We start from the raw sequence: 27,094 nt of genomic DNA, 5'->3' as shown, positions 1-27,094 counted from the left end.
GTGAATGTATGGACAAACGACTCACCTTGCATAGGTTGGTTGATATTAGTAGTACTAGGGCGGGTAGTTGGAGCAGCCGTTCAAATCAGAGATTTTGGCTAAACATCAAAATCTGAACATGACGAACATCAATTGAAATGACGGCATGGCAGATGGATCGAGAAACCCTGGATGAAATAACGAGTTTTTGCTGAACACAGGAAATCAGCTGCCAGCTTGCTGCAGTCTGCAGATAGGTTTCCGTGGTCTTGTTTGAAAGGAAATTGTAGTTTAATATTGGATTGGAACGAGCTTCAACATTTTACTGGAGGTTGATGGCATTGGACTTGAGCTTTGGAGGGATCATTGGTCTCTTGCTTTAAGCTCCAGAGTAGGCGCCCAGCACACTCGGTTTCCAGTTCATTGCCAATTCCCAAGAACTGCCTCGGGTGCAGCCTAAGAAGGACTGATTGATCACAGTCGGGTCACAGTGCTAAAAATTGATGGTGATGCACAGGCTTTGATATAAGCAACAATTTCAATGATCAAAGAGCTGCGCGGCGGCCACTTTTCTCAGAGGGCGGTTTCAACTTGCACCATTACATAATACGATTTCAAGCAACTTCAAGTTGAGCTTTAAATTACCCCCTTACCCAACCACTCGGTGATCTTGTCGTGATCTCTTATTCTAACAGTACGTGACAACCGAAAATCTCAAACGTATCAACTGATGTTCCTCAAGTTGTGGAGTCTACATACTGCAATACTGCAGATTCTTTTGCCTGCGAACTAATGGTAACGGCAGAGACTCCCCCCTTAAACTCGAGAGCTCAAACAGAGATTGACAATGAGCTCGAGGCGCTTGAGGAGAGAATGCGAGCTCTTCGGACCTGCCGAAATAGTTTCTCTCCCATATCCTTCATTCCTCCAGAGATCCTTGGTGCTATTTTCGTTCATCATGTTCAGCAGACGCAGTCATGTTATCCTCTTGACAGCCGCTATGTTCTTTTATGGCTTAAAGTCGGACATATTTGTCACCACTGGCGCGAGGTTGCTCTGGGGACACCAGAGCTATGGGCCACTCCGTTTCTAAACTCCTCACGGGTCACAGAGGAGATGCTCATGAGATCTAAAATGGCTACGTTAAACTTGAGACGCGGCCTGCGATATCGTATGGAAGCTGTCCAAATGGTGTTGATGAACATAGAGCGTTTGCAAGAGGTCTCTTTCCCGTTCTTGAATGATGGCACGACGCGCTGTATTGAGGAATTTCTTGACAAGGTATCATCATATTCTGCTCCCAAATTACGATCGCTTCTTTTGGAAGCAGGGTCTAGTCAAACACCACGGATAGCAATCCCGACTTCTTTTCTCGCGCCAAACCTTCGCAGCCTTCAAATCAAGTATTGTGACATATCATGGTCATCTTCAATCCTTACAGGACTCACTGTCCTTAGTATCGAAAAATTATCACCGGAATATCTTCCGACTTTAGACGAGTTGATCTCTGCGCTCCGTCGTATGCCTGCTCTGCACACTCTCGAGTTAGACGATGCTCTCCCGACTCTTCCCCCAAAAACGATGTCACTCCCTTGCCCACCTCGTGTCCTGAATGTTCGACTTCCTCACTTGAAGCGATTACGTTTGATCGCGAAAGTTTTGGAAGTGGCCAACGTGTTGGCTTGCGTGGAGTTACCTGACTCGATGTTGGAAGTTGAACTCAAATGCAGAGCGTCTTCATCTATGGATCAGGATCAAGAATGTAATTTGGGCCTCCCCATTATCTCCCATGCCTTGGAAAGTTGCCTCAAAGCTATTCCAGCTGAGTCTCGCCAATTTCTGTGTTCCATACGATTGTTTGCCTTTGGTGCCAGTGGCGGAATTCATATGCAATATAGTACAGCCAGGGACCCTTCTTCGTGGGTTGAGTCGCTGACTGATATTTGTCTGCCAGTGGATCCGGAGTGGGTGGCGGAATACCCTGTCATTCTTCTTGATTTGGGCTTTCCAAGTGAAATAAGTACGGCGATTCTTAGCGACTTATGGCAGCTCGTCCCTTTTAGGAGTCTCGAGGCTTTATGCATCAAAGGTCTCTCCGCTTGTTGGGATGGTTTCTGGGCTGATCTTCTTGGCCGCGGCGCCGCTCACAATCTTGAAAAAATCTACTTGCAAGGAACTCCCGAGGCTCTTGAAGATCTTCTCATATCCTTGCGCTCACAAACGTACAGCATAGCGCGGTCTATAGGCGGGCGATCACGAAAAAGACAAAATTTTGCCCCAGCACTCTCCCACCTTGTCCTAGAACGCCTGGAGTTCCACCCCTCCTCTTCATCTTTTACGAAGACCTCTGACCTCCTCGACGTGCTCGTCGATCGTATCAACAAGGGTCGGGGACTAGACCATCTTACAATCACTGGTTGTACGGGCATCAGTGCCCACGACGTGCGGCTGTTGCGAGAAGTGGTAGCCGACATCGACTGGGATGAATATGAAAGTTTTAATGACGACGACTATGACTCATTCGAAGATGGGGATGATGACGAGTACGGTTTCTACAGTGATGTATACGATTTTGCCGTTTCGTAGCTAGGACTTGACAGATGGATACGACTCAGTCGTTCAGTAGCTAGAGCTTATCCTTTCTTACGCTCTGATACTTGCTACGCGAATCACGTTCGCTTCAATAACAAACATACGTAGGTACTGTATACACTCGGTACGCAATTTTATTAACAGTGGGGTGTCATTTCTCGTACTTGCTATGTATGACAATATATTCTGCAAGTACGCATCTATTCATACATTGTCATATATCTCATGATTAAGTCATGAACGTTTGAACACCAGCGTCCCATAAATACTTTCAGCATATCCCAGCTCTAAAACAAGTTGTCATAAAATGGTGTTCAACGCGCTTCGCACATCTTTCGTGTCGCTGAGGTCTGCAAGAAGGGGGCATATGTCTATCAGTTCGGTATCGTGAGGATCGTTAAACCATGAGGATATAGGTACGGCATTGTTGGGATGAAAGATATATGATGCCGGTGAATTGTCGATGATGATGGTATCTGCCATCGGGCGTCCGAGTTGCGACAGGTCCTGAAGATAAGGATGGTCAGATACGTAACCGTTTTTCAGCAGGGAGCAAACGAACCTTGACGTAGTTTCCTCTATAACGGAAACAGCTTTCCCGAAAGAGCCTATGCGAAACGGCACTGTAGAGATCAAGATGGTCCATCACTGGATCCGCATACTAAATGCGGTGAAACAAGACATCAGTTGAATTTCATGACCCAGCCATCTGCAATAAACGCACGGAGCCCAGACTTGCGGTGTACACTACCACTTCGTATAGCTCACCCATCTGTCGAAGAAACTCGTCTACTCCTGGGCGCTTCTGTACATACATGTTGTGCCAGCGATTCTCGATTTCAACAGGAACGATGAAGTCTGGATCTGGTATGGGCTGAAAGCAAGAGACGTCAGAAGCAGGCATAGAATTGGAGTGTCAAACATACCAGGAAGTTACTATGGACGAGGGTCTCGTCCAAGTCGAGTACTAAACACTTCTTGCCAACATGTTTAGGCGCGATTGGTGGCATAAGTGGGTATTCCTTTCCGTCCTGTAGACTTGAAGTCAAAAATATGTGAATTGAACTACGGATCGACTTACAGGGCCGATGGGAATGCCTGCACCCCCATTTCTGATAAGCATTTCATCTTCCTCGCTTAACTCATCAAACGGAACGTCATCCGACTCGTTCCGCTGTTCGGAAGGGCGAGTTGAAGAGGTTTTTAATACCTGACCAGGAACGGAGGAACCCGGGGGCTGCACGCCTCTACTAGTAGCGCCCGCAGTACTATCTATCGCATCTTTGGGAGGTACAGCGGGTTGGTCTTTCTCTACTGGAACTGGAAGTTTTTCAGAAAATTTATTCCGATCATTTCCGGCGGTCTTGTGAGGACCATCGACATCGATGTCATGAGCTTGTGAATTGAGTCCACCGCAGGAGAAGAGCTTGCGAAAGAACGTGGTGAAGAAGCCCTCCTTTGATTTCTTGACACGTTTTAACTCCGAAGAGCCGACAAATGAAGTGTGATCTTTAGATTGAGAACGACATTGGAGACTACTGCGCCTTGAGTTATTTTGCGAGAGGAGTGTGGATGTGCCTGCTGATTCTTCGCGTTTTTCGAGTGGCGGAGATGCAGTGGATGATGAAGAAATTGATGTTGCACTGCCCACGTTCTGTTTGGAAGAGATGATAGAGGGATGAACGCGTGGTGAGACCTGCCTGCCAGTTGCATGTGGCGTCTTCAATAATGAATCCTTGGAAGGTGCGGACGCAGCAGCCTTCTTGTAAGTTGTAGATTGAGTATCTGATGGCATGATGATTAGGGACCAGATATTCTTATCAGGAGAGGGTTGTCGAACGAGAGGTGTTCTAGACAAATGAGGATGAGGATGAGAGTAGTACTATGAGTGAGCTCGTAGTACACTGCGGGAAGTATTGGAGTACTGCGATTTGTGAACAGACGATATAAAAAGGGGGGAGAGTTGATGCAGGGAGCTAGTAGAGCTGAAGGCCGTGGTCCAATGACAAGCTGCCTACAGCGTTGCCTCCCGTTTAGCAGCACTTGCGGCCGTTGAGCTAAGCGTCAATTAATTGTGGCCGCGCGGAAGCAACAAGGCAGCGTCAAAAAAACGTTACGTGTGGTGTGAATCCAAACCAGGAACGGCATCTTGGGTTTATCTGACTGAAGATAACGAAGTGGTTGAAAGGTTGAAAGCAGTATCACACAGGGAGGTTCATTTTCAAATTGAAATTATATGAATTGATAGGGGGAACAAGTGCTGTAGAATGATAACCCGTTGTTACCTATACTCGTGGAAAATGCGGTCTCGTACGCTCCAGTTCGAATGTCCGGGTTGTCTATGTCATTCCACGAAACCGAGTCCTTTAGGGGCTAGGCGGCCTTCATAGAGGCAAGGCCGTGCTTCACCCCTGGGATGCAGATAAGGAAGTGTGCGCCGTTGGTCAAAGATACCTTCTGTGCATTGCGTGACGGAGAATCTGGACCTCAAAACACGAACAGGGCCTAGTAGCCCCGACACTCGTTCCCTCGGTGAACGTTGAGAGCAACCGCGGCACATCAGGACCGGCGGTATGAATTTCAAAATCCACAGAGCTATAGGCTTTGGAAATCAATTCATTTGATGATTGACGCGGACGTTCGATCGTGCAAAGAACATGAACCAACTGAAAGTACCTGAGCGTGGAAATAACATGCGTCGTAACGCTAAACAATGAGCTTTGGCCAAAAAAGGCAAGCCTTGTTGTCGGTCGACTCGACTGCCAGCACCACATCTCGGTGTCAGGACAATGTACATCTTTTCGTGTATAACAATAGGAGCTCATTCCTGTGGAAATTGTCCGCGGGTCGTAGTATAAAAACCTTACCTTAACCATGAGTGCTTCGACCCTCACTGCTTCGACACCTCGCATTTCGCTCCCCTATCTACTATCAACACAACAAAACTCTCCCTTCCGGCCCGTCTCGACTCATCTGCAAGCCTATTCGTGATTTTCATTCCATTTCTCATTACTTCCTCACAACAAAACCTCCCATCACAATTTCACACCTCGCAGTATTCAACATGACTACCAGTCGCGCTCACCTTCCCCACCATGCTTTCCTCACTTCCGAGCCCTGGATCGTGGAATCTAAGCCGTTGTAAGCATCATCTACGCCGCCCAATACTTTTTGCTCATCTTTCCTCGCCTCGATCGTGTTATAGGAGAACGACACGCATCTCTTGCGGTAAATATATCGAACGCCAGGTCGTTCGTGCATGGAAGCGCGTCACTGGCGTCACTCGCAAACATCAACGTGCTTCCTTCCTTCCAAACGATTTCATCCTCGTCACCTCTCGCCGTCGCAGCGTGATCTTGGCCTGAGAGGGGCATCTGTCTGCTCGCACCCTATTCACAGGCGCATACATGCACAGAAACAGCAGTAAAATCGGGCTTCTAAATCGCACACATCCATTCTTCGATGCGGGACATTATATCATTATTTGATTCACTATTTAATATTTAGTATTCACCGGCACTCTACGTTGTATTGCTCTTAACAGTATCCTAACTAGCACTACCTCTTAATCATCAATCCAATGTATTACAAGTCAGCGTTATATATAAAAGTATCTGACCAACACCATACAATAGACGAGACAATGCCCAACATACGGCGTCCCCAAAGGACCAACCTCTGAAGCAAAAATAAAATAAAATCTAATATATCAATTGAATGTCCAGAACCCGAAACCAGTGTGGTTCGGGCATCAACATGCTATCCACTGTCCCAGATCTAGTAGTACATATCATGAGGTCGTTAAATTTACATGTGATTTCTCGCCAAGTCGTGTCCTAGACCAAGCAGCCGAGAATTAACTTACTACAGCGGCATCAACTAAAATCCGAACGGTAAGCATACAAACAAAACATCAATCAAAAGACCTACCCCGCGCGCAATACGGGTAATTTGTTCCACACCACCCTGCAAACGTGACACCTCCTCCTTGAGATGTCCGACTTCTCGCAGCAAATTATCTTTTTCAACTGCATCCCTCGCAGCTCGACTCTTGAGATCCGTAATGGTGACGTGAGCACTGCGAAGTTCTTCAAGAATGCCCAAGCATCGCTCTTGTGACGCCTGGGTAGTCCCATTCGCCGCATCAAGAGCATTCCCAGCAGCAACCAATAATCTCTGCAGATCTGCGACTTGTGTTTGTAGCGATGATATCTTCAACATTTTAGTGCTTGAACTTTACTGCCTATTTGCAAAAACGCTTACCTCCGGGAGGAACATGTGAGATGACGATCGGAAACCCCCCATGAACCCTGATAAATAACCGATGGCGAGAGAAATGGGGCCGGAGCGCGAGCCGCCAGCCGTTTGAAGGTTCTGCCTATCAGAAGGGCTATGCGCATCATTACCAGAAGACGTGAACCCGGAGAATGATGCTGTGGATGTAGGCGAAGGAGGTGGTGACGCAGCCACTCGTCGTCGAGGCAGTGACTCGGGTGTGGGGAGGCCAATGTCTCTATCACTGTGGCTATAACTCAGCGTGCGAGCACTGCAGTCAAATATCAGTACAACTGGCAGTGTGTGAGCTAGCGCAGTCTTTATGAATTGTACTCACGGTGTGAAGGGAACGACCCGATTGTTATGGGGTTCTTCGGACTGCCTATGCACAATAAATACGAATGCACAATATTATTTAAAATGCTCACTCACATCAAGTCATCATCATCCTTATCGACTTCGTTGTCCACGACAGCATTTACCTGACAACTAGCTGCATGTCTTTCTCGACGCAAAGAGGACTCCAAATCCTGATACTTTCTGGAATATTGGAAAGAACACCTAGCCGCCTCTCGTAATAGGAGTCAGGATAGAGCACGGAGCACGGCCTGATCGCCTACCTGGAGCAAAGTCGGTGTTCGATCCTTTCCCAATACCTTGGTTGCAAGCGACATGTATGCACGGTATTTTTCTAGAGCTGATAGCGTTCCACGTCCGTCCAGGACTTCTTGAAAGCCACGATAACTGTGTGAGAGACGAAATATATATGAGTGTATATCTTTGTTTGAAGATGTGCTAGCACTTGCATGTCGTAGAAGCTGGATTGAATTTTTATCTGTTGGACCACATTCCGCTGACGGCCATTATGGACAAAGGTCAAGTCGATAAGCCCATGCTCCAACTGTGAAACGAGGATGTGTGTTTTAGTATTGATAAAAGTCTCACACTAAGTATTCGGACGACGTCTTACGAAGAAACAGAGCACCCGCCGCAAGTGACCAGGCTGGCAAGAGCCTACCTTCAAGCCAGCAGCGCTCGCCCGACTTTTCACTGGATCACAATGAGACGGGTACAAAAAAAGATCAAAAATTATGTAACGAGACGAACTTGTAGTCTTTAATTCCTCAAACGTTACGAGTAAGGTATCTGCGGGACCTAGATCGCGATTTTCTTCGCAAATGAATAGCAGAGCGGTACAGACAGCTGGTGGATCGCAGACGTTTACAGCACGTACGGTGTCAGAGTTGAAGACGCCACTTACCATGCTGTTTGGCAAGGTTGCGACCAGCGCAAACTTTGTTGAGCTTCAACCGTCCTTCTGGTGTGTGCGCTGTCGTGGAGACGTCGAGGTATGTGCTCCCGCGTCGAATGATGGGCATGTTGCGCGAGCGAGATTCCAAGATAATAGTCGATCGATCAAAGGACAGTGGCCATGGGGAGTCGCGTAGATTATAAGCCTTTGTAAAACAAAGGCTGAAGATATCGCACGCAACCGATCTGAAGGCCCTTTCATGATCGATGATCGCTATGCGACGACCTCGCTTAAGCTTATTGTTGGGGTTCGACCGACAGAGGACTACAAAATTAAAAGCCTCCGACGCTGTGCTTACCGATCACGAGCGTCAATCTATGAAGTCGATATGTAATATTGTCTCTGTAAATGTTCTACGTGTAAGTAAACAATACAACAAGAACACAATAAAAGCTACAGCTCAAAGTGATCCGCCCAGTGTCGTAACACGCCCTCGCCCTCTAAATGCTGCTTAAACGCCTTGGGGTCACGACAGACTATCACTGCATGAGAATTGCGTATACCTTCAAAGAAAGCTCGCTCTTTCTTCAACTGTGGTATCTTGTTGAGGTTCTCTATGCACTGAAGTTGAACAGGCGTCAACAAAGGTTGGTATGGAGGAGGCTTTGATCGTGATTTCTCATCCTGTCTCTTTGTAGGCTTGGTGGGGTCGGCCTCATCAGCAGGGTCAGCACCAGGTATGGGCGATGCAGCGATGGGAGTGCCAGCAGGGTCATCATACAAATCAACTGCGGCGCTTTCGAGTTCGCTCTCTAGTTTGCCAATAATATGAACAAGTCTTTCTCTGGTTGATTGCGCTTCAAGGTGCCTTAGTCGACCACGAGACTGGTGCGATTGAAATGATAGTCGGATGAGAATAAAGCAGATAAGTGTCGGGAAGAGGACGGGTAGGAGGGCATAAACGGCCTATATTGTTACTGTGAGATAAGGCGGCGAGTTTCAAAGGAAATTTGCATACCAAATTCAAAGGAAACTTGGCTTGGAATCGCGGAGGTAACGGCGGACGCATGTTACGTATAGTCTCAAACCAGCGCTGTGGCTCTTTCGTGGTGGCAGATGACAAGGGAGGCGTCGAGTAAGATTTGATGACGTGCTCGTACTTCTCGTGGAAATCACTGAAATATAGTTAGAATCAACTCATGCATCACGAACGAGACAATCACATTTTGATGCCATTCTTCTCGTAATCGCCAAAGGGGTTTTCTGCACTGATACCAGAAGTGACGTATGGTACAGTCAAGTCATTGATACTGGGGTCACAGTCAGGGACAGCGGACGAATGCGAGATGTTCGAACTTACGCATTGGCATAAATTCTAATATTAGGAAACAATATCAGTGCTTGATAAAAAATGCGGTCAGGGTCAGCAAGGACCTCTACGAGTGGCCTTCCTCGTGGCGACCACTTGTCGACACAAAAGAACTGCTCGCCCGAACGGGAAAGAAGCTTCGGTCCCAGAAATGCAGATATCGAGGAGAATGTTGAAGGGAATCTAGGTATGCCGATGTGCGGGGTTGCTAAAGTGTTAAAATTGACAGGTTGGACCGTTTCGAAAAACTTCGACTGGTGAAGGACACTAGTTTTATTGGTTAGACCATTCACAACGGCAATGACTGTAACACGCACCCAATGACATAACGAGCAACCAAGCCGCCAAGACTATAGCCTGTGACTGAGAAGCGAGTCACCTTCCGACCTTCCTTCTCCAGGTCCGCGGTTTTCTGTCGAATCTGGTTTTATGCGCACTGAGAACCCTCATATGTGTTGACAATAATAAACAGAAATACCTCTTCAGCCACTCTTTCACCTCCCCAGTCGATTCCGTCATATGTGGATTCATCCTTATTGGTCTCAGCGACAAGAACTTCAAGCTCAATGTCACCGTCCTCAACTTCACCTTTCACCTCCCGGATGATTTTATTCATATGAGCGAGATGAGAGGGATTTCCCCACATTCCGTGGATCAAGACGAGTAGATGGACGTCTGTCATTATAGAACGGCTGACTGAACGATACGGGATTGGCGGTTGATATACAGCAAGAGATTAATACAGTAAGACGACAAGAAGACGGGAAGTTATAAATATGTGGAGTCGTGAACCTCATGCCTAGCTTCCACGCCGTGGGTGTCAAGACCGCGTTACCGGCCGGCAGCTTGTGCTGCGCTTAGGCTAGCGTCGATGCTGACGCACACCTGTTATGTAACGCAATGGGCCAGCATCGTTCAAATCGCTCAAGTTGGACATTAGTTTGCACACTGCCAGCCCTGAGAGGTAAGCTTGGCAAGTTTCAACTGGTCAAACGTGGTGAATATTAATGTCAGTTCGCGCCAGTCTGGTACAAGTCTGTGCAGTCTGAGCTCTGAGTCGGCAGGGTCGGCAAATTCAGGCGGAGTCAGCCACTGCTCCTTGTTCCCGCAAGCGTCACCTGAGGAGAATGGGTGCGATGAGGATCCTGACAAAGACAGTACTAACTCTGCTCTGAACTGACATACTCAACGTACCCGAGCTCAATCACGCTGGGGCACGAGCATGGCACCAATCCACATTGTAATCATGGTCTCAAGGTTTGTCGAGACTGCGGATGTCTGAGGCCGGCAACTTGTGCACCACTGCTAAATTTGATATACACACTGGGCAATTGTATGGGTCAAAAACTACATTCTGAAGCAGTGAAAGCAGCATCTGTGACATGTCTAGGACCACATTGAAATCTAGTAGCAAACGGGTTCCCATTTACATCATCATCACCTGTTATACGATCACTCATACGACTTTAATGGGCCTGAATCCCGGCTCGAAAACAGGGATTAACGACCCCCTGACACGTGAATTCGGGTGTGTTGGTGTAACATTGGTCAGCCCGCCGCCCGCGCGTAACCGTTACAATTGGTCGCTATTACCAACGACGAAACACCACAACACACCCACTCAGGCCTCAGGGTGGAAATATTTGAGTTAGACTCAAACATCGGACAGGTCAGTCGCTACGATGCTGGCAATCACGCGACCCACTAGTACAGATTGAACCCGAGAAAATTGGCATGTGGCATGAGAATGAGTGGTACAAAATAATCCGGGATACTGTTGTGTTCTCCGTATCCGGTCGTTAAATGAAAGATTTTGCTTGCAGATCCCAAACACGAGCATACTCTCCCCCTTTCTTCATGAGTTCGTCATGCGTCCCTTCTTCCTGGACAGTTTCGTCGATGTACCTGCGATGACTACGTCAGCAAGCATTGGTGTTCGAGCAAACAGAAACTCACAAAATGAGGTCCGCATGTCGGGTGAGATTTCCAAACCGGTGAGTAGAGAATATCATGGTCTTGTTACCCCTCAACTTCCGTAGACGCTCGAAAAGACCTATTTCCACCAGTTATAACTACCTCTAAATTGGCATATCAAAGAAACAGGGCAGCGCACCATATTCGGCCGTAGGATCCAGGGAGGCACTCGGCTCGTCGAATAGCAGCATGCCAGCGGAAGACTCAGTTTCAGATACCAATGAACGCATGAATGTGCGGGAGCTACTTGAACAGTCCACACCTACACCTAAGAGGTCAAAGTATGGTCACGTACATTGCAAGCCGCTGTGCCTGCCCACGGCTAATTTGAATGCCTGGAGCTTTGGATTCATGCATGTCGCTAATGGGATCCTCGTTTGAGAGGTCAATGGGATACCCGAAGAGCGTTGTGGTACCTTCAGGAAGGTCCCCAAAGTAATCATACACGTGACGGTTAAGGTAGGTATCGAATCCGTCAGGGAGCTCGTCAATGAATTCTTCTGCACCCCCGAGCCGGGCGGCTTCGCGAACCTTGTCGTCGTCATGTGCAAGGGCGGGATTTCCAAGCCCGATGTTCTCGTGCATCTGCGTGTGCCTTGATAAGTCATTTCCGGAGTGCGCGAGTACTATGACTTACGGAGAAAGGGAATTGCGAATAGTCTTGAAAGAGGATGGACATAGCAGCACGGAGGTCAGCAAGTCTGAAGGTTTTGATGTCACAGTCGTCGATGAGGATGGTGCCCTCTGTTGGGTCGTAGATGCGGGAGATCAGTTTTAAGATCGTACTCTTTCCAGAGCCATTTACACCAACGATGACCTGCTATCGTGATTAGAGAGTATCACAAGAGTGTGGATGTACTTACGCATAGCTGACCAGCCTCAATCTTGAACGATACATTCCGTAGAGCACACCGGTCTTGACCAGGGTACTGGAATGAAACATTCCTAGCATACATGCATTAGAAATTATTCTATGAAGCAACGAACACTAAACAACCTGAACTCAACGGAAATGCCGTTCGCGAGAGATTGCTGATTCTCAGGGAACGGTTCCGTGCCATCCGCAACCTTATTCTGTATGTTCCCTGCCTCATATACATTGCGTGTACTGGACAAAGATCTCGCAAGAGTGTATAACTTCATGGATATCGAGAAATTTGCATCACTGGATAGATTAGAGGCTTGCTTGATGAATATGAGCGATGCCAAGGAGAGGGGAGTTGTCATTGGATTTTTCACTACATGCAATGCGAAGATGATCTAATTTATTAAGCCTATTTCGTCAATTCCAAGGTCAACTCTGCATACCTGAGGTAGAATGTGCATTGTTTCTCGGAGGATAAACGCAAAGCTGAGACAGTCTTTGAAATGATGAAATCTGTTCAGCTCCGGGAAATCAACCACATCGTGACCCAGGCGCTGAGATGTTTCGCGATATCCTGGTTTGACAAAGTCAACATAAATTTGTCTGGCAAGGCGCATTGACAATACGTGTACTGAGGTGTTCGCTGAGGTTGCCTGCGACAAGCTCCTGGCGGTATGAGGACTCAGCAACGAAGTCCTTCAGACTTTGCATGTGAATGAGATCTTCGTTGGTCGTTGTCGCACCCCAAGCTGAAGATCGGATTCAGACAAAGGCTTAGAAGCATCAGTTATTCACATACCCAAGGATCCAACTACTGTCTTTCCCGTGCTATCCTGGGGCAATATGCATGGTAAAAATGCGAGAACCACAAGAAGCAGACCATCCCGTTGTTCCCACATGACTATAATCAGAACCAAAAACTGAGAAAGCAGATAGATAAGTCTCATTGTGATGCTCATCAACGTGTCGATAGTTTCCCAAATTGGCGAAGTATTCCAATACGAGAAGCTATACTTGAGATGGTGCATTATTGAAAAGTCGTTAACAGTTTTGAATGCGGGCATGTCGAGGCGCACAGTTGAGTGGAAGAATTGCTCATTGTAGAATTGTTTGATGTACAACCTCAGAGGGGGGCTTATGCCATCTTGCGAGTATCTGAGGAAACGCATGGCAACTGTGCATATAAGATGTGCCGCCGCAAAATGCACGAGCACCGTTGTGTCCACAGTACGTGTCTCCATTAGGGTCTCTACCTAGTACAAGATGAGTTGGCAGTACAGATGAAAGTAGAAGAGACATTACTAGGTGGAGCAATTGTCCCGAGTACCTGCGCAACGACATTAAGAGTGTACAGGGAAGTTGCCTATCGTTATACGTACCACAGGGAAACAGCGGGTATGAGGGAAGCTAAAACGCTTACGACAAAGTATGCGGGGAGAAGCACGGAGCACCGTCTGATGCTGAGTACATCCTTGAACATGCGAACTAGAAGTGGAGCGCTTTGGATTATCTGCGCGCATGCCTTCAATATCGGTGAGGTCCGTATGCGTCTTTGGCGTTCTTCGTAGAGATCCCATACACCGATGCGGGTATGCTTGTAACGACGAGTGTCCTTGTAGTCGAATTCTCCTGCTTTTTTTTTCATCGGTCTCTCTCTCCTGATCACGGTGGAAGAATGCTAAGGACAAAGTCAGAACACATCTGGAATGGCGGTGCCCAGGCGTCAGGTAAACCCCGAACACTACCATATGTGGTGCGACCGTCTTGCAGCCCAAATTCAGTTGGTTCTCAAATGTGTCACTCGTACAGCCTCAAACCTTGGAAAAGCCAACGATCTTAACATTGTCGAAGCTCTTTCGAAGGCCGTATGTTACCTTGTCGATCATGCACGCCGCGACGGTATGGATGTACTATGCGTGATAGATCTCGCATAGGCTAATATTATCACTAGGCAGATTTGGAACAGACGTCCGCGTCAGAGATTAGTTATGTAAAACATCACATGAAATATGAAGTTCACGCGTTCAGGTTCAACAGTTGCCTTCCTTGTCGATCAGTGACGATGTGAATGTATGGACAAACGACTCACCTCGCATAGGTTGGTTGATATTATAGTGGTACTGGGGAAGGTAGTTGGAGCATCTGTCCATCATTGATTTTGGCTATACATAATGGAACACATTTCAAATGACGGCAGGACTCCGGACACACTAGGCTATGTCTAGCGTCCGGATGACAATGTTCCAGAGTTCCCAGTGTAACGAAATCCCTTCCTATGCATAATGATATAGCTAGACAACAATATCCCCTTCTCACCAGTTCTCTTATAATTATTGTTGAAGATCAAATCAAAAAGATAGCATAAAGACAATACAAAACGCAAAGCAGTGTGAGAGGAAACATAGTATCGTCCTATTGCATGGTTTGTTGTGCCGATAAATCCCAGGCATCGCATCACCTGGCAGCATCATAATTAATAACCATCGAAGTCGGCCATGGGCTCTGCAACATCTTCTCATTCAAATATGCATAACGCAGCACCGGAAGCACTGAATCCGAGAACCGCGTAAGTTTGCCAGACTGACCAGGAATAATCCGGGATATTGTTGTGGTCTCTGTATCCGGTCGTTAAATGAAAGATTTCGCTTGCAGATTCCAAATACGAGCATACTCTCCCCCTTTCTTCATGAGTTCATCGTGCGTCCCTTCTTCCTGGACAGTTTCGTCGATGTACCTGCGATGACCACGTCAGCAAGCATTGGTGTTCGAGCAAACAGAAACTCACAAAATGAGGTCCGCATGTCGGGTGAGATTTCCAAACCGGTGAGTGGAAAATATCATGGTCTTGTTACCCCTCAACTTCCGTAGACGCTCGAAGAGACCTATTTCCACCGGTCATAAATACTTCTAAATTGGAATCTCGAATAAACAGGGCAGCGCACTATATTCGGCCGTAGGATCCAGGGAGGCACTCGGCTCGTCGAATAACAGCATGCCAGCGGAAGACTCAGTTTCAGAGACCAATGAGCGCATAAATGTGCGGGAGCTATTTGAACAGTCCACACCAACACCTGAGAAGTCAAGGTATGATCACGTACATTGCAAGCCGCTGTGCCTGCCCACGGCTGATTTCAAGGTATGGAGTTTTGGAAACAGGTACAGCGTCACTGAAACCCCATCGCATGGGTCCCTCAAAGCGCGTCGCGGAAATGTAATCATACACGGGGTGGCTGAGGTAGGTATCGAATCCGTCAGGGAACTCGTCGATGAAGTCCTCTGCGCCGCCGAGACGGGCAGCCTCGCGAATCTTGTCGTCGTCATGTGCGAGGTCGGGATTGCCAAGCCCGATGTTATCGCGCATCTGCGGGTGTGTCAAATATGTCGTTTCCGGGTACACGAGTATGGCTTACGGAGAGGGGAAATTCCGAGTAGTCTTGAAAGAGGATGGACATAGCAGCACGGAGGTCAGCAAGTCTGAAGGCTTTGATGTCACGACCGTCAACGAGAATGGTACCCTCTGTTGGGTCGTAGATGCGGGAGATCAGTTTCAAAATCGTACTCTTTCCGGAACCGTTCACGCCAACAACGACCTGCTATCGTGATTAGAGAGCATCATAAGAGTGGAAGTACTTACGCATAACTGACCGGCCTCGATCTTGAACGATACATTCCGTAGAGCACACCTGTCCCGACCAGGGTACTGGAACGAAACATTCCTTACATGCATGCATTAGAAATGATTCTATGATGCAATGAAGACAAATTAACCTGAACTCGACAGAAATACCATTTGCAAGAGACTGTTGATTCTCGGGGAACGGTTCCGTGCCATCTACGACCTTATTCTGCATGTTCTCTATTTCATATACCGCATGTATTCTGGGCACATGATTCGCAAGGGACAACGTGTTAAATGACAAGACGTCTATGTCAGCGGATGGATTAAAGGCATGTGTGATCCATATGAGTGATGCCAAGGAGAGGGGAGTTTTCATTGGATTTTTCACTACGTGCAAGGTAAAGACGACCTGATTGATTCAGCCGGCTTCGTCAGCTCCGAGGTCAATTCCGCATACCTGAGGCAGCACATGCATTGTTTCTTTGATGATGAACGTGATGCTCAGACAGTCCTTCAAAGAACGAAATTGTTTCAGCAGTGGAAATTCAACCATATTGCGACCGATGCGTTGGGATGCTTCGCGAAATCCTGGTCTCGACGAAGTCAGCATAAGGTTGTCTGGCAAGGCGCGTCGACATACGTGCACTGATGTGTTCGCTGAGGTTGCCTGCAACAAGCTCCTGGCGGTATGAGGACCCAGTAACAAAATTCGTCAGCCCTTTCATGCAAGCAAAATCCGCGTTGGTCGTTGTCGCGGTCCAATCTACGTATCTGGCTCAAACAAAGGCTTAGAAATATCAGTTGTTGACATACCCAAAGATCCGACCACTACTTTTCCTGGGCTATCCCAGGGCAATAAGTATTGCAAAAAACTGAGAACAACAAGAAGTAGACCATCCTGTTGTTCCCACATGACTGTACTCAGAACCGAAAGCTGAGAGAGCAGACGACTGAGTGTCATTGCGATGTCCGTCAGTGTGTTGATAGTGTCCCAAACCGAATTGTTCCAATAACCCCAGTCGATTTCGTTCATTGTGTCCGCGCGATAAGTCATCGTAAATGCGAATGCGGTTAGGTCGAGGCGGACAACTGAGCGGAACAATCGCTCATTGTAGGATTGTTTGATGTACAACCTCAGAGAGGAGCTTATGCTGTCTCGCAGGTATCCGAGGAAGCGCATAGCAACTGTGCATATAAGACGTGCCACCGCAAAATGTACGAGCACCGTCGTGTCCACAGTGCGTGTCTCCATTGCGGTCTCCACCTAGTGCAAGATGAGTTGGCAGTACAGATGAAAGTAGAAGAGACATTACAAGGCGGAGCAATTGTCCGGAGTACCTGCGCAACGACATTAAGAGTGTACAGGGAAGTCGCCTACAACGTTATGACGTACCACAGGGAAACAGCGGGTATGAGGGAAGCTAAACCGCTTACGACAAGGTATGCGGAGAGAAGCACGGAGCATCGTCTGATACCGAGTACATCCTTGAATATGCGAACCAGAAGTGGAGCACTTTGAATTATCTGCGCGCATGCCTTCAATATCGGTGAGGTCCGTATGCGTGTTCGGCGTTCCTCGTAGAGATCCCATACACCTATGCGGGTATGCTTGTAACGACGAGCATCCTTGTAGTCAAATTTTCCTGCGTTTGTTGTCATAGGTCTCTCTCTCCTGATGGTGGAAGAATGCTAAGTGGGCAAAAGTCGGAAAGCATCTGGAATGACGGTGCCTGTCATACAGGCGTCAGGTAAATCCCGAACACTATCATATGGTGCGACCGTCTTGCAAACCAAATTCAGTTAGTTCTAACTTCTCAGATGTGCATCGTACAACCTTAAAGTTTAGAAAAGTCAACGATCTTGATCTTGACATTGTCGAAGCTCTCTCGAAGGTCGTATGTTACCTTGTCGATCATGCACGCCGCGACGGTATGGATGCACTATGCGTGATGAATCTCGCATAGGCTAATATTATCACTGGGTAGATTTGGAGCAGCCGTTCATCAGAGATTTTGGCTAAACATCGAAATGTATATGAACATGACGAACATCATGGAACACCAATTTCAAATGACGGCACCAACATTGGACTCCGGAGTCCGGACACACCGCTAAACTGGTGACCAGCCCGTCTAATATAATTAATGAGGCAAGTCATCGATACACGACACACCGCGTCGGGACGACAATGTTCCAGAATTCCCAGTGTAACAAAATCCTTTCCTATGCATAGCGATATATAGCTAGACAACAATCTCCTTCTCACCAGTTGTCTTATTGTCGAAGATCAAATAAAAAATATAGCATAAAGACAATACAAAACGCAAAGCAGTGCGAGAAGAAACATAGTATCGTCCTATTACATGGTTTTTTATGCCGATAAATCCCGGGCATCGCATCACTTGGCAGCATCATAATTAATAACCATCGAAGTCGGCCATGGGCTCTGCAACATCTTCTCATTCAAATACGCATAATGCAGCACCGGAAGCGCCGAATCCGAGAACCGCGTAAGTTTGCCAGACTGGCCAGGCCCTCGGCGCACATTCTCGAGCGATACGACGGCGCGGAGGACTTCAGCCATCATCGTGGATGCGAGTTCGTCGCCTAGGACTTTGAAGCATCCCTCGTTTTGGAGGTACCGTTCACGCGGTGTGCGGGTGGTATCTAAGAGGTGGGGGTTGGGGAAGGCATCTTCCTGTTGGGTTTGGCTTATGTGAGAGGGGACTCTGGAGTTTTGGATGGTCCACTTACATTCATGTTTGCATTGGCGATGTGCAGGAAGAGGCGTTGGCCTTGCTTGACGTTCAGTGACTCGATGGATTCGTCTTGCTTTGCGACACGGTAGGCACCAGCGAATGGTGGATCGATTCCTGAGTCCTCCATCAGAAAATAAGCCAATGAGCGAGAACAAAACACATACTGAGCGCTTCGGTGATATAAGCAGTCAAACTACCAAGGTCCTTGGCATCCACTTTCTTATCCGCCGCGACCGTAACTTCCGAATCATACTCCTTATGAACGAGCAGGTTGACAACATTCGTCAAAGCTACACTCCCATCAGCCTCGCTCATAAACACTAACAGCAGAAAAGGACATACCAAGAGACATCTCAACAGTAGCCCCGACCAACAACGCCAGAATCGAGTTAACGACGTGCTCTGTCGAGCACCCAAAGTCAATCAAGCGCTTCACGATCTCACTGTGGTTCTTCTTCTTCCCAAAAAGACCAGTCACCGTACCAATCAGCCCAGCAAACGGCAACTTGCTGCCAGCACTCCCAAGAGCAGTCTTGATCAGATGCGTCAGCTCATGCACGTGCTCCTTCACCCTCTGCCTCATCGGCATATAGTACGCTAGCTCCACCTCAAGGAAGATGAATCTTCAAAGCACAAATCATCAACGATCATCAGGGAAAGGAAAAAAGGCATGTAAGACTTACTGATAGATCTCCCCAAGCATGTCAAATAACTGAGATTCAGTGTATACACCATGAGGATGCTGCTTGGTTTTTAGCGGAATACCAGCCTGCAATACGACATCAAATCAACAAGTTATCGTCCTCCAAATTAATAGACGCACAATTTCCGTAGCAGCCCAATGCAACGGTACATACTTCAACACATCCCTCACGACGTTAACAGCACGCGTGTTTGTCCCGATCAACGAGAACGAATGCAGCTCGATGAGTTCCTTCGTCTTGCTGTTGAAGTACGTCCCGATCGCACTGATGGCTTCCGGGGAAGGAGCAAGCGCCCTGATGAACTGCTTCTGCTCCTCAACGCCGTTTGCAGATGCCGTAAAGAACCTATATATCCTGTTAATGCTGATCCAAACCCAAGCGGGAATGTGTACACACCCTTTGCCCGTCAGGACCTCTGCTGCGCGTTCGACGTATTCGGGAACGTATTTATCAGTGCTTCGAAGCACCTGGCCAACCTCCACGTAGCCATTAACAGTAGTAGCAGGCTCGGTCGGCTTCGGCTTGTTAATATCATACTCATCAACCTTTTTAAGGTTCTTCAAATACCCTTCCATCGCTTCGGGGTGTACGAGAGGGAACCAAGTGTAGATACTGTCTTTGCTGAAATCATTGGGCAGCGTACGGAGGAAGAGACGGCCGAGGGTGGATCCAAACCCGTATGCGTCAGGGTCGCGCTGGCAATCAGCGAAACCCCAGGCGGTCAAGTTGGCGGGTGTGAAGTCCTGCGTGTAGAAGCGGTCACCACGCGTTAGGGCGAATGCATCGGAAAGAATGGCACGAGAGATAGTGTACCCTGAAAGACGTAAGTATTCACGAGTATAGGTTGATTGAAAGGGTCTTGCCTGGGCAAAGACCTGCACCCTCGATGAGAGGCTTGGTCTCTTCTGCTTGAAGACCGACGTACAACTCCAAGTTGTCGATGTGACCATAGAGCTTTTCGGCGGCGTCAGCAACTTCGTGGTTGGGGTTCCATTCCAGGAAGCTGTTGTATTCTGGAAGACACTCAGTACCCATGGGGGATGTCGTGGTTGAACAACTCACTCTTCAAGCCAAGGAACTTCCTAAAGTCATTGAGCGAGCAAACGCCCCACGCTCGGTTAGCCTCGATACCCATGACCTCGTGGAGACGCATGACCGCAGGTGTGCTGCGAGCACCGAATGCAGCAGCACGATGGGAGGTCCTGGTATAATACGTCAATGCTAGTGCAAGATAAGATAAGATGGCCACTAACGCGTCCTGGAGCCATCTCGCAAGATCAGAGTCTCTGAACGCTCCCTTGTTGGGACCTTCTTTTTCGCGCTGAAGTCTGCATGGAAATGTGAGCAGAAGCACCAACTGTAAGTCCCCAAGATCACTCACTTCCCGAAAGTCCATTCATGAAGATCTAGCTCCTTCTTCGTGAGAGTAGCTTCCTTTGTATAAAAGTCCCTCAAAGTGATATCCTCAATGTTCTTGTCAGGGAACAGCTCCTTCAACTGCTGACTGATCCACTCCTCGTCCTGGACGGAGGTGGTGGCGTGCCATCTGTACAAGCAGTTGAATTCGACACTGCAGGCATTACCACGGCCACGCTCGAAGACCGAGCGATCTTCATTACGAAGTTCATCGAACGGCTCCAAACTCCAGCTTGAACCTTTTCGGAGGAGGCCGAGAATGGCAGAGAAGTAGTCAGAGAAGACAACGGCTGCGAACCATGCACAGTTGCATAGACGGGCGATCTGGAATATTTCTTCGTCTTGCTTAGCAAGCTGGGCATGACTGATGTGCTGATGGTGAGTAGGGTCTTTCCATGTACCACGTTCATTTATTTCAAGCAAACGACGTGCAATGTACTGCGATCGAATAGGTTGAGTTAATGATCGTGGGAAAATACGGGGAACATACGTTGTGGTTTCTGTTAAATAAGACCAAGAGGACACAAACTTGTGGAGGAAGGAAAAGAAGACGGTCCTCTGCGAATACATCCGGGGAAAGCAAACCGCGGCCGTCTTTGTTCCTGACCTGAATTGATGATAAGATTTGTGTATCAGGGTTGAAGTGGAACTAACCTTGTCCTGAGTGTCTTGGTCATTTCCGTACAATGGTGCAAGATCAACGTAACCCGACGTCATGTTTATGTGTTGCCTGCCGGGAGTATGGTCTGAGCGGAATACACTGTGAATGACCAGTGCTGCAAAGGAGAACATAAGGGCGGATAGACCCTGGGGATGCGGGGTAAACTAGAAAAGTCATTTGTGAGAGGTTGAGGGAGATGCTAGTGGAAGATAGGTACCTTTTCTCTGCGTAGGAGGGTATCAAAGACGAGACCGGCATCGGGCATTTGGTTGCGTGGCAAGGGGTTGACTGCTTGAACAGACCGTGCGTAAGGAGTACCGGCTTTTCCGAGGTTTGGAGCATCAGGGTTGTTGTTTGAACCATCAGCAGCTCGGAACTGGAACTCGGGCCCGATGTAAGTAGCAGGGGGATGTGCGAGGTCATTGTACACTATGGCAGAGTTAGGGATTACTGGGAATTCAAGGAATGACCGGGCGCTCACGTGTTTTGATGGTGAAAGTACGGAACATGTTAGAAATCTTTCCTGAAGGGTGACTTGCCATGAACGATAGCAAATGCTCCAACTTTGGAGAGGGTGAATCGAAGGTTATGTGTGGGAGTGTATAAACTCACGGCCATCTTGCGGTCATCGATTGCATCTCCATGGGTGATTGCATCAAGAGCTGCAGACTGTAAGGAGATGTTAAATATTATGGACGGAAGACGGGGTAGACTTGACTGACGACGGCGGACTCGTTAATTTCTTCGATGGGTCGTTTCAGCTAAGACAAGTGAGTTGTTGAGCGAAAATTAAAGAGGTTAACATACGAGGTCCTTGAGGTGGGCCAAGGCTTTGGACGTGCCGGTGTCGCTCGACGAGGGAGCGACATCACCAAGTGAAGTCGGTAATGTTAAACCATTCTAGTAGAAGATGTAAGTGATATTCTAAATGGAAAAGTCGACGCGTACAGCCTGGCTCTTGGAAGAGAAGCGGGAAGAAAGAGCTCTGTTGAGAGTCATGATGAATGAAGACCTGGGTGTTGAAACGAGCGCCTGGCATTTTATAGACGGAAGCTAGTACCTTCCGGATAGTCAGTGTGTTTGAGCCGAATAGCGGGCGTCGGAACCAGTTATGGAGGACAAATTCGTATTACTTCTGTACGGGATGCGATGCAAGCGAAGCCGTACCGGGGTTTGAAACACACAGGAAAGTGGGCTAGAATCAGTACGCGAATCGCATGCCCGTTCAACTTGCGAACAGTTTCATTTATCTAGAATAGTATTACGTTCCATTCTGATGACCTGAGAATACGCCAAGCACCGTCCAAAAAAGGCATAGCTACCCGACCTAACTTTGACCATGTACTTCATCAAACAGCAATTCACTCTAGGCGCATACCCTGCCATCTTATCCCTCCAACTTCCCGATCCATCCTCACCAGATTACATCCCTACTCTTCTCTACAAGGTCCGTGCACACCTCGCCATCGGCGACAATGCATCCGCACTCGCCCTCCTTCCTGCCGACACAGAAAATGTAGCACTCAAAGCAGCAGCTGCACTAGCAAAGGATGAACAAGGCCTCGAATCACTCCGCGACTTGTGCGTAGAGATAGAAGGCGATCAAGACTCTGACGATTGGGAGAAACAAACCGTTCAAGTGTTAGCTGCAACCGCTTTTATACGTGCAGGCGAAATTGAAGAAGCACTCGAAACACTACGTGGTGAAGGCATACCTGGTGACGAACAGTCAGCAACCTTTTCCTTCTTTTATTAAACCATTCCACTGACCGTCAATCGATAGAGCTGCACTGTTGACTCAAGTATACCTCTCGCTAGCTCGTCCAGCACTCGCCCAAAAGGTACTAGCACCAGCATTGAAAGCAAACCCAGATGCACTCGTCCTCCAACTCGCAGAAGCAATCATCTCCCTCGTAACAGGCTCACAAGGCACAAGCGGTCCGTCATCCCTCCCATGTCCTATCCTACCATCACTCACATCTAACAGGCGAACCATACGCACCCGCACTATCATTTTACAACGAACAAGTAGCAAACCCATCCATATCCTCCCCCGCTCTTCTAGTCGGCAGAGCAGTAGTCCGTATTCTCCGTGGCGAACTCTCCTCCGCCCAGAGCGATCTAGAAGAAGCAGATTCAATCATCTCCCGCGCTAAATGCGAGGAAGCGTCCAGCGATATGCTCGCAGCCATGATAGTTGCTGCAGGCTTAAGCGGCGCCAAAAAGGGCGATGCTGATCAACTATGGAGGTAAGTCCCCGTACTCTTCCTTTACCAGCGGTCTTAACTGGGTCCACGTCAGCCGCTTATTAAAGCAACACCCTTCCCATCCTTTGGTCGCAGATATTGCTGCTAAAGAACTGTTGTTCGATGAATGCGCTTCTAAGTTTCAAGTTCCTCCTAGAGCGGTTGCTGTCGCTTAGAGTCAATCGGGAATTTACTTTGCTCGTGTAGATGGTTCTGGTCCATGTAATGGCCATACGACGGTGGAACGAGACTAATCTCAGATGTGACATCAAATTAGAGAATCAAGGAACTTGCGTGAAAACATGTGAAAATGGACCGTAGAGATCTATGTAGTTGATCAAAAACATGATCATGCGCTTATCGTGAATGATTAAAGTAAAGTGCTTTAGAAAACCGACCAGTCAAAGAACAAGTCCAAGTCCGCACTAGAGATTAGCTGTCTGGACAGGCATTATCTTCTCTTCAGCCAAAATGCCAGAAATCCGCGTGGCGAGGTCTGAATATTCCGTCTGGAATGCATTCTTCAAAAACCACTCCTTGCTCATATAATTCCGAATGCTGCAAGACGAGATCAGCAGGGAAAAACTAATAAATCAAATCATAACTCACCCGTCCGGAAGGAGCACAACAACATTCAAGCCCTCTGTCCCAGCGATTATCCGCCCCTGTTCCGTCTTCAGCCAAGCCAAAGCACCGCCAAGGGCACTTCCACTGCTCCCACCAACAAGCAAGCCCTCTTTCCTCATAAGAGCCTGCACAGCCTTGAATGCATCTTCATCAGATGTCTTCACCCAATGATTCACATCCGGCTCTTCCCGAGAAAGAACATCAGGAACAAAATCATAACCTATGCCCTCCACAACGTATGGGGCTCCTTGCCCACTGATGTTCAGACTATTCGGGAGTGCAAGGATGCTACCGATCTAGAGGGAAAAGTGAGCGACAGCTAAAAGGGACAGCTATGCTTGACTCACTGGGTCGACTCCGACCACGATGCAGTCTGCGTTATGCGTCTTCTTGAGTGCGCGTGAGACGCCTGTGATGGTGCCGCCAGTACCAGCACCAGCGACAAATGCGTCGACTTTCATTGAGGAGGGTCTTGTATGCGTAGATGGGGTTGAGACGACTGAGGCGATGATCTCTGGTCCGGTAGTATACTCATGAGCAAGCGGGTTGTTCACCTGCATGCACACCGATCAGCAAGTATTCCAGCTCGTTCAGAACAACCTACATTCCGATACTGGTCCAATATGATCCCATGTTCAATCTCTCGCTGAAGCTTGCACGCCACACCTACGATCGTTAAGGAATTCAGCCACGAGGGGTTTAAGGACGTCAGTAGGGTGCTCTACCTATATGGCTCCTGGGTGAATCCCAAGGCTCTTCATCAGGCGTGCGGATAACCTGTGCGCCGAGCGCCCTTAATAATGCCTCTTTCTCCTAAAAGCCCCCTTAAACATCAACGAACAGCGTGTGATGAAATTCAATTCTCACAAGCGACATTTTCTGAGGCATGGTAATCACGACGGAGTATCCCTTATCTGTAGTATTCAGCAACCGTCCAGGAACCTGGGCGTAGCGTGTTTACCTTGATCGCGCACGCCATCGCAAGTCCAATTCCTGCATACGGAGATCCCTTAGGGTTTGTAGGAGACTCGGAAAATGCGAACGATCGCTTACCGGTATTCCCAGACGTAGGCTCGATGACGACGCTCTTCCCGGGAATAAGTTTACCCTCCTTCTCTGCGGCCAGGACCATCGCCTTTGCGATTCTGTCCTTGACGGAACCGCCTGCAGAGACAAATTCCAATTTGCCCACTGATGAAAATAGGTGGTTAGAGTATATGTCAATCGATATATAGGGCTCCTCCGTGAAAGGCGCACGTACGGAGATTACACTTGAGGCCCTGTTCTGCGGCTATCTTGTCGAGACGGATAACCGGCGTGTTGCCTACGGCGTCGAGCGCATTGTCTAGTATACGTCTTGGAGTGAATTCCATGATAGTAAGTGGTGGTGGTGGTGGTGGTGGTGGTGGTGGTAGTGGTAGTGGTGAAAAATAAAAGGTGGGCTCAGCAGCCAGACGGGTAGTGACGTGCTGATATCAAGCCGTTCCGATTGATCGGATCCGAACCGGCTCGGATCTATTATCAATATCTGAATGTTCTGGACTCGGAGTGTAGTAGTACCTCGCAGGTTCCCGACTATACTATACACAGGATCCGCGTGAACCTTCATGATCTATTCATCAAATGATTATCCAATGGCCAATCCACCTCGCTAACCCCCTATACATACTCTTGGTATGAATCAGAAATCCCTAATATTCGGGTCGTCGTCGGACGAGTACGGTTTAAAAAAATTGAAATGCGTAACAACAGAGTAAGTTAGATAATTTGATCGAAGTTGCTATTATTACTGCTATTAAGTTATATTTGACAGTGACACGTAGTCGCAAGGCCCCCCGGCCGATGGAGGACGAGAAGAAGCCAGGAAAAGAACGTTCCGGTCTGGTGCGAACTTAGTAAGAGCTGAATGTGTCTATGTGGTGCACCAGTAAGGTGAGCACACGTTGGAGCATACGGTGGTGGAATCCCGTGGACGTACAGTGACTTAATCTCGACATATCTCAGGCGGTCCCATGCAGGAATGAAACTATCCTCTTTCTAATCTCCAGACCATGCGGATTGGATGGCACTCGAGGACAACCAAACTACGACGCCCAATGTTCAACCAGAATCAACCTCACATGAGCAAAGTCTCGTCTCTTGATATCATGTCTGGGTGCGCCATCAAATCAGAATCAGAATGTTTGCTAGCAGACCCTCCCGCGGCATCTCAGGAGCATACCGCTGTAGACTACCCACAGACAGACTCCCACCTTTGGCGTACATCCGCGTACCTACTACTCAGGGTAGAGTGGACATTCTCGTGATCCCTTGAGCGATGGATCACGGCTGGAAAGCTGCCTGCTCCCATTCTCGGTGGTCGTTGCCGATGTAGAAAGAGTCCACCACAATCTGACAATATCTACAATGATGTCTCACCGTTGTTGACATGCTCTGGCCGATTATGCAGCCGCCGATACGGCTCTGATCTGCAGCTCAGATGACCGTCTAGGAGATGGTAGCCAGAAGGTTCGGATAAGGTTTCAGCCGGCAAGCGCGAGACAGCCGGTGAAAGTCCCTCGAGTCGATAATTTCGTCTTCCTCATCTACGAGCTGCGGACGGGCCAAGATGCTGTTCCCTATCTATTTGTGAAGTCAAGGTTCTCGTAGAAATTCCAACTTCTGTTGTCGTTCAGTGACGATTAGTACTCTGGTGTTTGAGCTCCATGGCAGAGCGGTCAGGATTTGGCAACTTGTACGTAGGGTGTCGAGGTCTA

At 48.2% G+C, this 27,094-nt stretch overlaps 11 protein-coding genes across 11 annotated transcripts; 3 read left to right on the top strand and 8 right to left on the bottom strand.

Annotated features, from left to right (window-relative positions):
- The first annotated feature begins 607 nt into the window (after positions 1-607).
- EDB93DRAFT_1124539 (uncharacterized protein) lies at positions 608-2,719 on the top strand. The gene is made up of 2 exons (XM_041448683.1): positions 608-673; positions 722-2,719. Exon 2 carries the CDS (start codon positions 772-774, stop codon positions 2,563-2,565), a length of 1,794 nt encoding a protein of 597 aa, XP_041311505.1. The 5' UTR covers positions 608-673; positions 722-771; the 3' UTR covers positions 2,566-2,719.
- On the bottom strand, positions 2,720-4,814 carry EDB93DRAFT_1124536 (NIF-domain-containing protein). Its single transcript, XM_041448682.1, has 5 exons — positions 3,653-4,814; positions 3,498-3,602; positions 3,296-3,445; positions 3,134-3,232; positions 2,720-3,078 (listed from the first exon to the last, which is right to left on the bottom strand). The coding sequence occupies exons 1-5, from the start codon at positions 4,364-4,366 to the stop codon at positions 2,872-2,874; spliced, it is 1,275 nt and encodes a 424-aa protein (XP_041311504.1). The 5' UTR covers positions 4,367-4,814; the 3' UTR covers positions 2,720-2,871.
- An 821-nt stretch (positions 4,815-5,635) lies between these two features.
- On the top strand, positions 5,636-5,936 carry EDB93DRAFT_1325967 (uncharacterized protein; the record flags this gene model as incomplete). Its single annotated transcript, XM_041455046.1, has 2 exons — positions 5,636-5,712; positions 5,777-5,936. The coding sequence occupies 2 exons, from the start codon at positions 5,636-5,638 to the stop codon at positions 5,934-5,936; spliced, it is 237 nt and encodes a 78-aa protein (XP_041311503.1).
- A 257-nt stretch (positions 5,937-6,193) lies between these two features.
- On the bottom strand, positions 6,194-7,534 carry EDB93DRAFT_813437 (uncharacterized protein). Its single transcript, XM_041457567.1, has 5 exons — positions 7,467-7,534; positions 7,279-7,417; positions 7,184-7,228; positions 6,835-7,117; positions 6,194-6,783 (listed from the first exon to the last, which is right to left on the bottom strand). Coding segments are annotated over exons 2-5 (663 nt in total). The 5' UTR covers positions 7,281-7,417; positions 7,467-7,534; the 3' UTR covers positions 6,194-6,450.
- A 1,017-nt stretch (positions 7,535-8,551) lies between these two features.
- On the bottom strand, positions 8,552-10,149 carry EDB93DRAFT_1246812 (putative serine esterase-domain-containing protein; the record flags this gene model as incomplete). The annotated part of the gene is made up of 6 exons (XM_041452505.1): positions 8,552-9,064; positions 9,117-9,273; positions 9,322-9,408; positions 9,459-9,734; positions 9,785-9,888; positions 9,946-10,149. 6 exons carry the CDS (start codon positions 10,147-10,149, stop codon positions 8,552-8,554), a joined length of 1,341 nt encoding a protein of 446 aa, XP_041311501.1.
- A 1,117-nt stretch (positions 10,150-11,266) lies between these two features.
- EDB93DRAFT_1078195 (P-loop containing nucleoside triphosphate hydrolase protein) lies at positions 11,267-13,951 on the bottom strand (the record flags this gene model as incomplete). Its single annotated transcript, XM_041445361.1, has 12 exons — positions 11,267-11,372; positions 11,424-11,520; positions 11,581-11,684; positions 11,737-12,026; positions 12,079-12,258; positions 12,305-12,386; positions 12,439-12,701; positions 12,750-12,880; positions 12,933-13,055; positions 13,106-13,559; positions 13,609-13,633; positions 13,686-13,951. 12 exons carry the CDS (start codon positions 13,949-13,951, stop codon positions 11,267-11,269), a joined length of 2,121 nt encoding a protein of 706 aa, XP_041311500.1.
- A 947-nt stretch (positions 13,952-14,898) lies between these two features.
- EDB93DRAFT_1124520 (uncharacterized protein) lies at positions 14,899-15,272 on the bottom strand. The gene is made up of 3 exons (XM_041448681.1): positions 15,249-15,272; positions 15,092-15,188; positions 14,899-15,040 (listed from the first exon to the last, which is right to left on the bottom strand). Exons 2-3 carry the CDS (start codon positions 15,145-15,147, stop codon positions 14,935-14,937), a joined length of 162 nt encoding a protein of 53 aa, XP_041311499.1. The 5' UTR covers positions 15,148-15,188; positions 15,249-15,272; the 3' UTR covers positions 14,899-14,934.
- Positions 14,990-17,721, bottom strand: EDB93DRAFT_813706 (P-loop containing nucleoside triphosphate hydrolase protein). Its single transcript, XM_041457568.1, has 12 exons — positions 17,319-17,721; positions 17,239-17,263; positions 16,820-17,189; positions 16,739-16,753; positions 16,566-16,688; positions 16,383-16,513; positions 16,075-16,334; positions 15,941-16,022; positions 15,717-15,896; positions 15,405-15,667; positions 15,092-15,352; positions 14,990-15,040 (listed from the first exon to the last, which is right to left on the bottom strand). The coding sequence occupies exons 1-11, from the start codon at positions 17,582-17,584 to the stop codon at positions 15,214-15,216; spliced, it is 1,854 nt and encodes a 617-aa protein (XP_041311498.1). The 5' UTR covers positions 17,585-17,721; the 3' UTR covers positions 14,990-15,040; positions 15,092-15,213.
- A 258-nt stretch (positions 17,722-17,979) lies between these two features.
- Positions 17,980-22,634, bottom strand: EDB93DRAFT_813326 (heme peroxidase). Its single transcript, XM_041457566.1, has 19 exons — positions 22,414-22,634; positions 22,273-22,365; positions 22,188-22,226; positions 22,078-22,134; positions 21,947-22,028; positions 21,683-21,894; positions 21,459-21,629; positions 21,295-21,411; positions 20,770-21,242; positions 20,642-20,716; positions 20,451-20,590; positions 20,252-20,401; positions 19,785-20,202; positions 19,508-19,733; positions 19,368-19,453; positions 19,027-19,307; positions 18,849-18,974; positions 18,680-18,798; positions 17,980-18,623 (listed from the first exon to the last, which is right to left on the bottom strand). The coding sequence occupies exons 1-19, from the start codon at positions 22,462-22,464 to the stop codon at positions 18,324-18,326; spliced, it is 3,216 nt and encodes a 1,071-aa protein (XP_041311497.1). The 5' UTR covers positions 22,465-22,634; the 3' UTR covers positions 17,980-18,323.
- A 170-nt stretch (positions 22,635-22,804) lies between these two features.
- On the top strand, positions 22,805-23,887 carry EDB93DRAFT_1078379 (coatomer epsilon subunit-domain-containing protein; the record flags this gene model as incomplete). Its single annotated transcript, XM_041445378.1, has 4 exons — positions 22,805-23,193; positions 23,249-23,403; positions 23,453-23,714; positions 23,767-23,887. The coding sequence occupies 4 exons, from the start codon at positions 22,805-22,807 to the stop codon at positions 23,885-23,887; spliced, it is 927 nt and encodes a 308-aa protein (XP_041311496.1).
- Positions 23,888-24,136: 249 nt separating this feature from the next.
- On the bottom strand, positions 24,137-25,711 carry EDB93DRAFT_1078469 (pyridoxal phosphate-dependent enzyme beta subunit; the record flags this gene model as incomplete). The annotated part of the gene is made up of 9 exons (XM_041445389.1): positions 24,137-24,269; positions 24,321-24,634; positions 24,686-24,892; positions 24,943-25,004; positions 25,064-25,151; positions 25,206-25,247; positions 25,300-25,331; positions 25,392-25,529; positions 25,600-25,711. The coding sequence occupies 9 exons, from the start codon at positions 25,709-25,711 to the stop codon at positions 24,137-24,139; spliced, it is 1,128 nt and encodes a 375-aa protein (XP_041311495.1).
- Between the last annotated feature and the right edge of the window lie 1,383 nt (positions 25,712-27,094).

This window comes from Suillus bovinus (genome assembly GCF_016758785.1).
Source record: "Suillus bovinus strain UH-Sbo-P2 chromosome Unknown EDB93scaffold_7, whole genome shotgun sequence".
NCBI classification, from domain to species: Eukaryota; Fungi; Basidiomycota; class Agaricomycetes; order Boletales; family Suillaceae; genus Suillus; species Suillus bovinus.
Note: the sequence above shows the minus strand (reverse complement) of the source record. Positions and strands in the feature narration are given on the sequence as shown.

Excerpts from the sequence above, each read along its gene's own strand:
- EDB93DRAFT_1124539 (XM_041448683.1), top strand. The coding sequence starts at position 772 with ATGGTAACGGCAGAGACTCCCCCCTTAAACTCGAGAGCTCAAACAGAG.
- EDB93DRAFT_1124536 (XM_041448682.1), bottom strand. The coding sequence starts at position 4,366 with ATGCCATCAGATACTCAATCTACAACTTACAAGAAGGCTGCTGCGTCC. Across the intron at positions 3,603-3,652 it reads CAGGCATTCCCATCGGCCCT|GACGGAAAGGAATACCCACT; the intron begins GTAAGTCGATCC and ends TCAAGTCTACAG. Across the intron at positions 3,446-3,497 it reads TCGTCCATAGTAACTTCCTG|CCCATACCAGATCCAGACTT; the intron begins GTATGTTTGACA and ends TCTTGCTTTCAG.
- EDB93DRAFT_813437 (XM_041457567.1), bottom strand. Across the intron at positions 7,118-7,183 it reads CGGGTCGTTCCCTTCACACC|TGCTCGCACGCTGAGTTATA; the intron begins GTGAGTACAATT and ends ATTTGACTGCAG. Across the intron at positions 6,784-6,834 it reads CTCACATGTTCCTCCCGGAG|ATATCATCGCTACAAACACA; the intron begins GTAAGCGTTTTT and ends AAAATGTTGAAG.
- EDB93DRAFT_1124520 (XM_041448681.1), bottom strand. The coding sequence starts at position 15,147 with ATGATATTTTCCACTCACCGGTTTGGAAATCTCACCCGACATGCGGAC. Across the intron at positions 15,041-15,091 it reads CGACATGCGGACCTCATTTT|GTACATCGACGAAACTGTCC; the intron begins GTGAGTTTCTGT and ends TGGTCATCGCAG.
- EDB93DRAFT_813706 (XM_041457568.1), bottom strand. The coding sequence starts at position 17,584 with ATGACAACAAACGCAGGAAAATTTGACTACAAGGATGCTCGTCGTTAC. Across the intron at positions 15,897-15,940 it reads TCGAGGCCGGTCAGTTATGC|GTCGTTGTTGGCGTGAACGG; the intron begins GTAAGTACTTCC and ends TCACGATAGCAG. Across the intron at positions 15,353-15,404 it reads CAGGCACAGCGGCTTGCAAT|CTCCCGCACATTTATGCGCT; the intron begins GTACGTGATCAT and ends CTGTTCAAATAG.
- EDB93DRAFT_813326 (XM_041457566.1), bottom strand. The coding sequence starts at position 22,464 with ATGACTCTCAACAGAGCTCTTTCTTCCCGCTTCTCTTCCAAGAGCCAG. Across the intron at positions 18,975-19,026 it reads TACTGTTGAGATGTCTCTTG|CTTTGACGAATGTTGTCAAC; the intron begins GTATGTCCTTTT and ends ATGGGAGTGTAG. Across the intron at positions 18,624-18,679 it reads TCGCCAATGCAAACATGAAT|GAAGATGCCTTCCCCAACCC; the intron begins GTAAGTGGACCA and ends CAAACCCAACAG.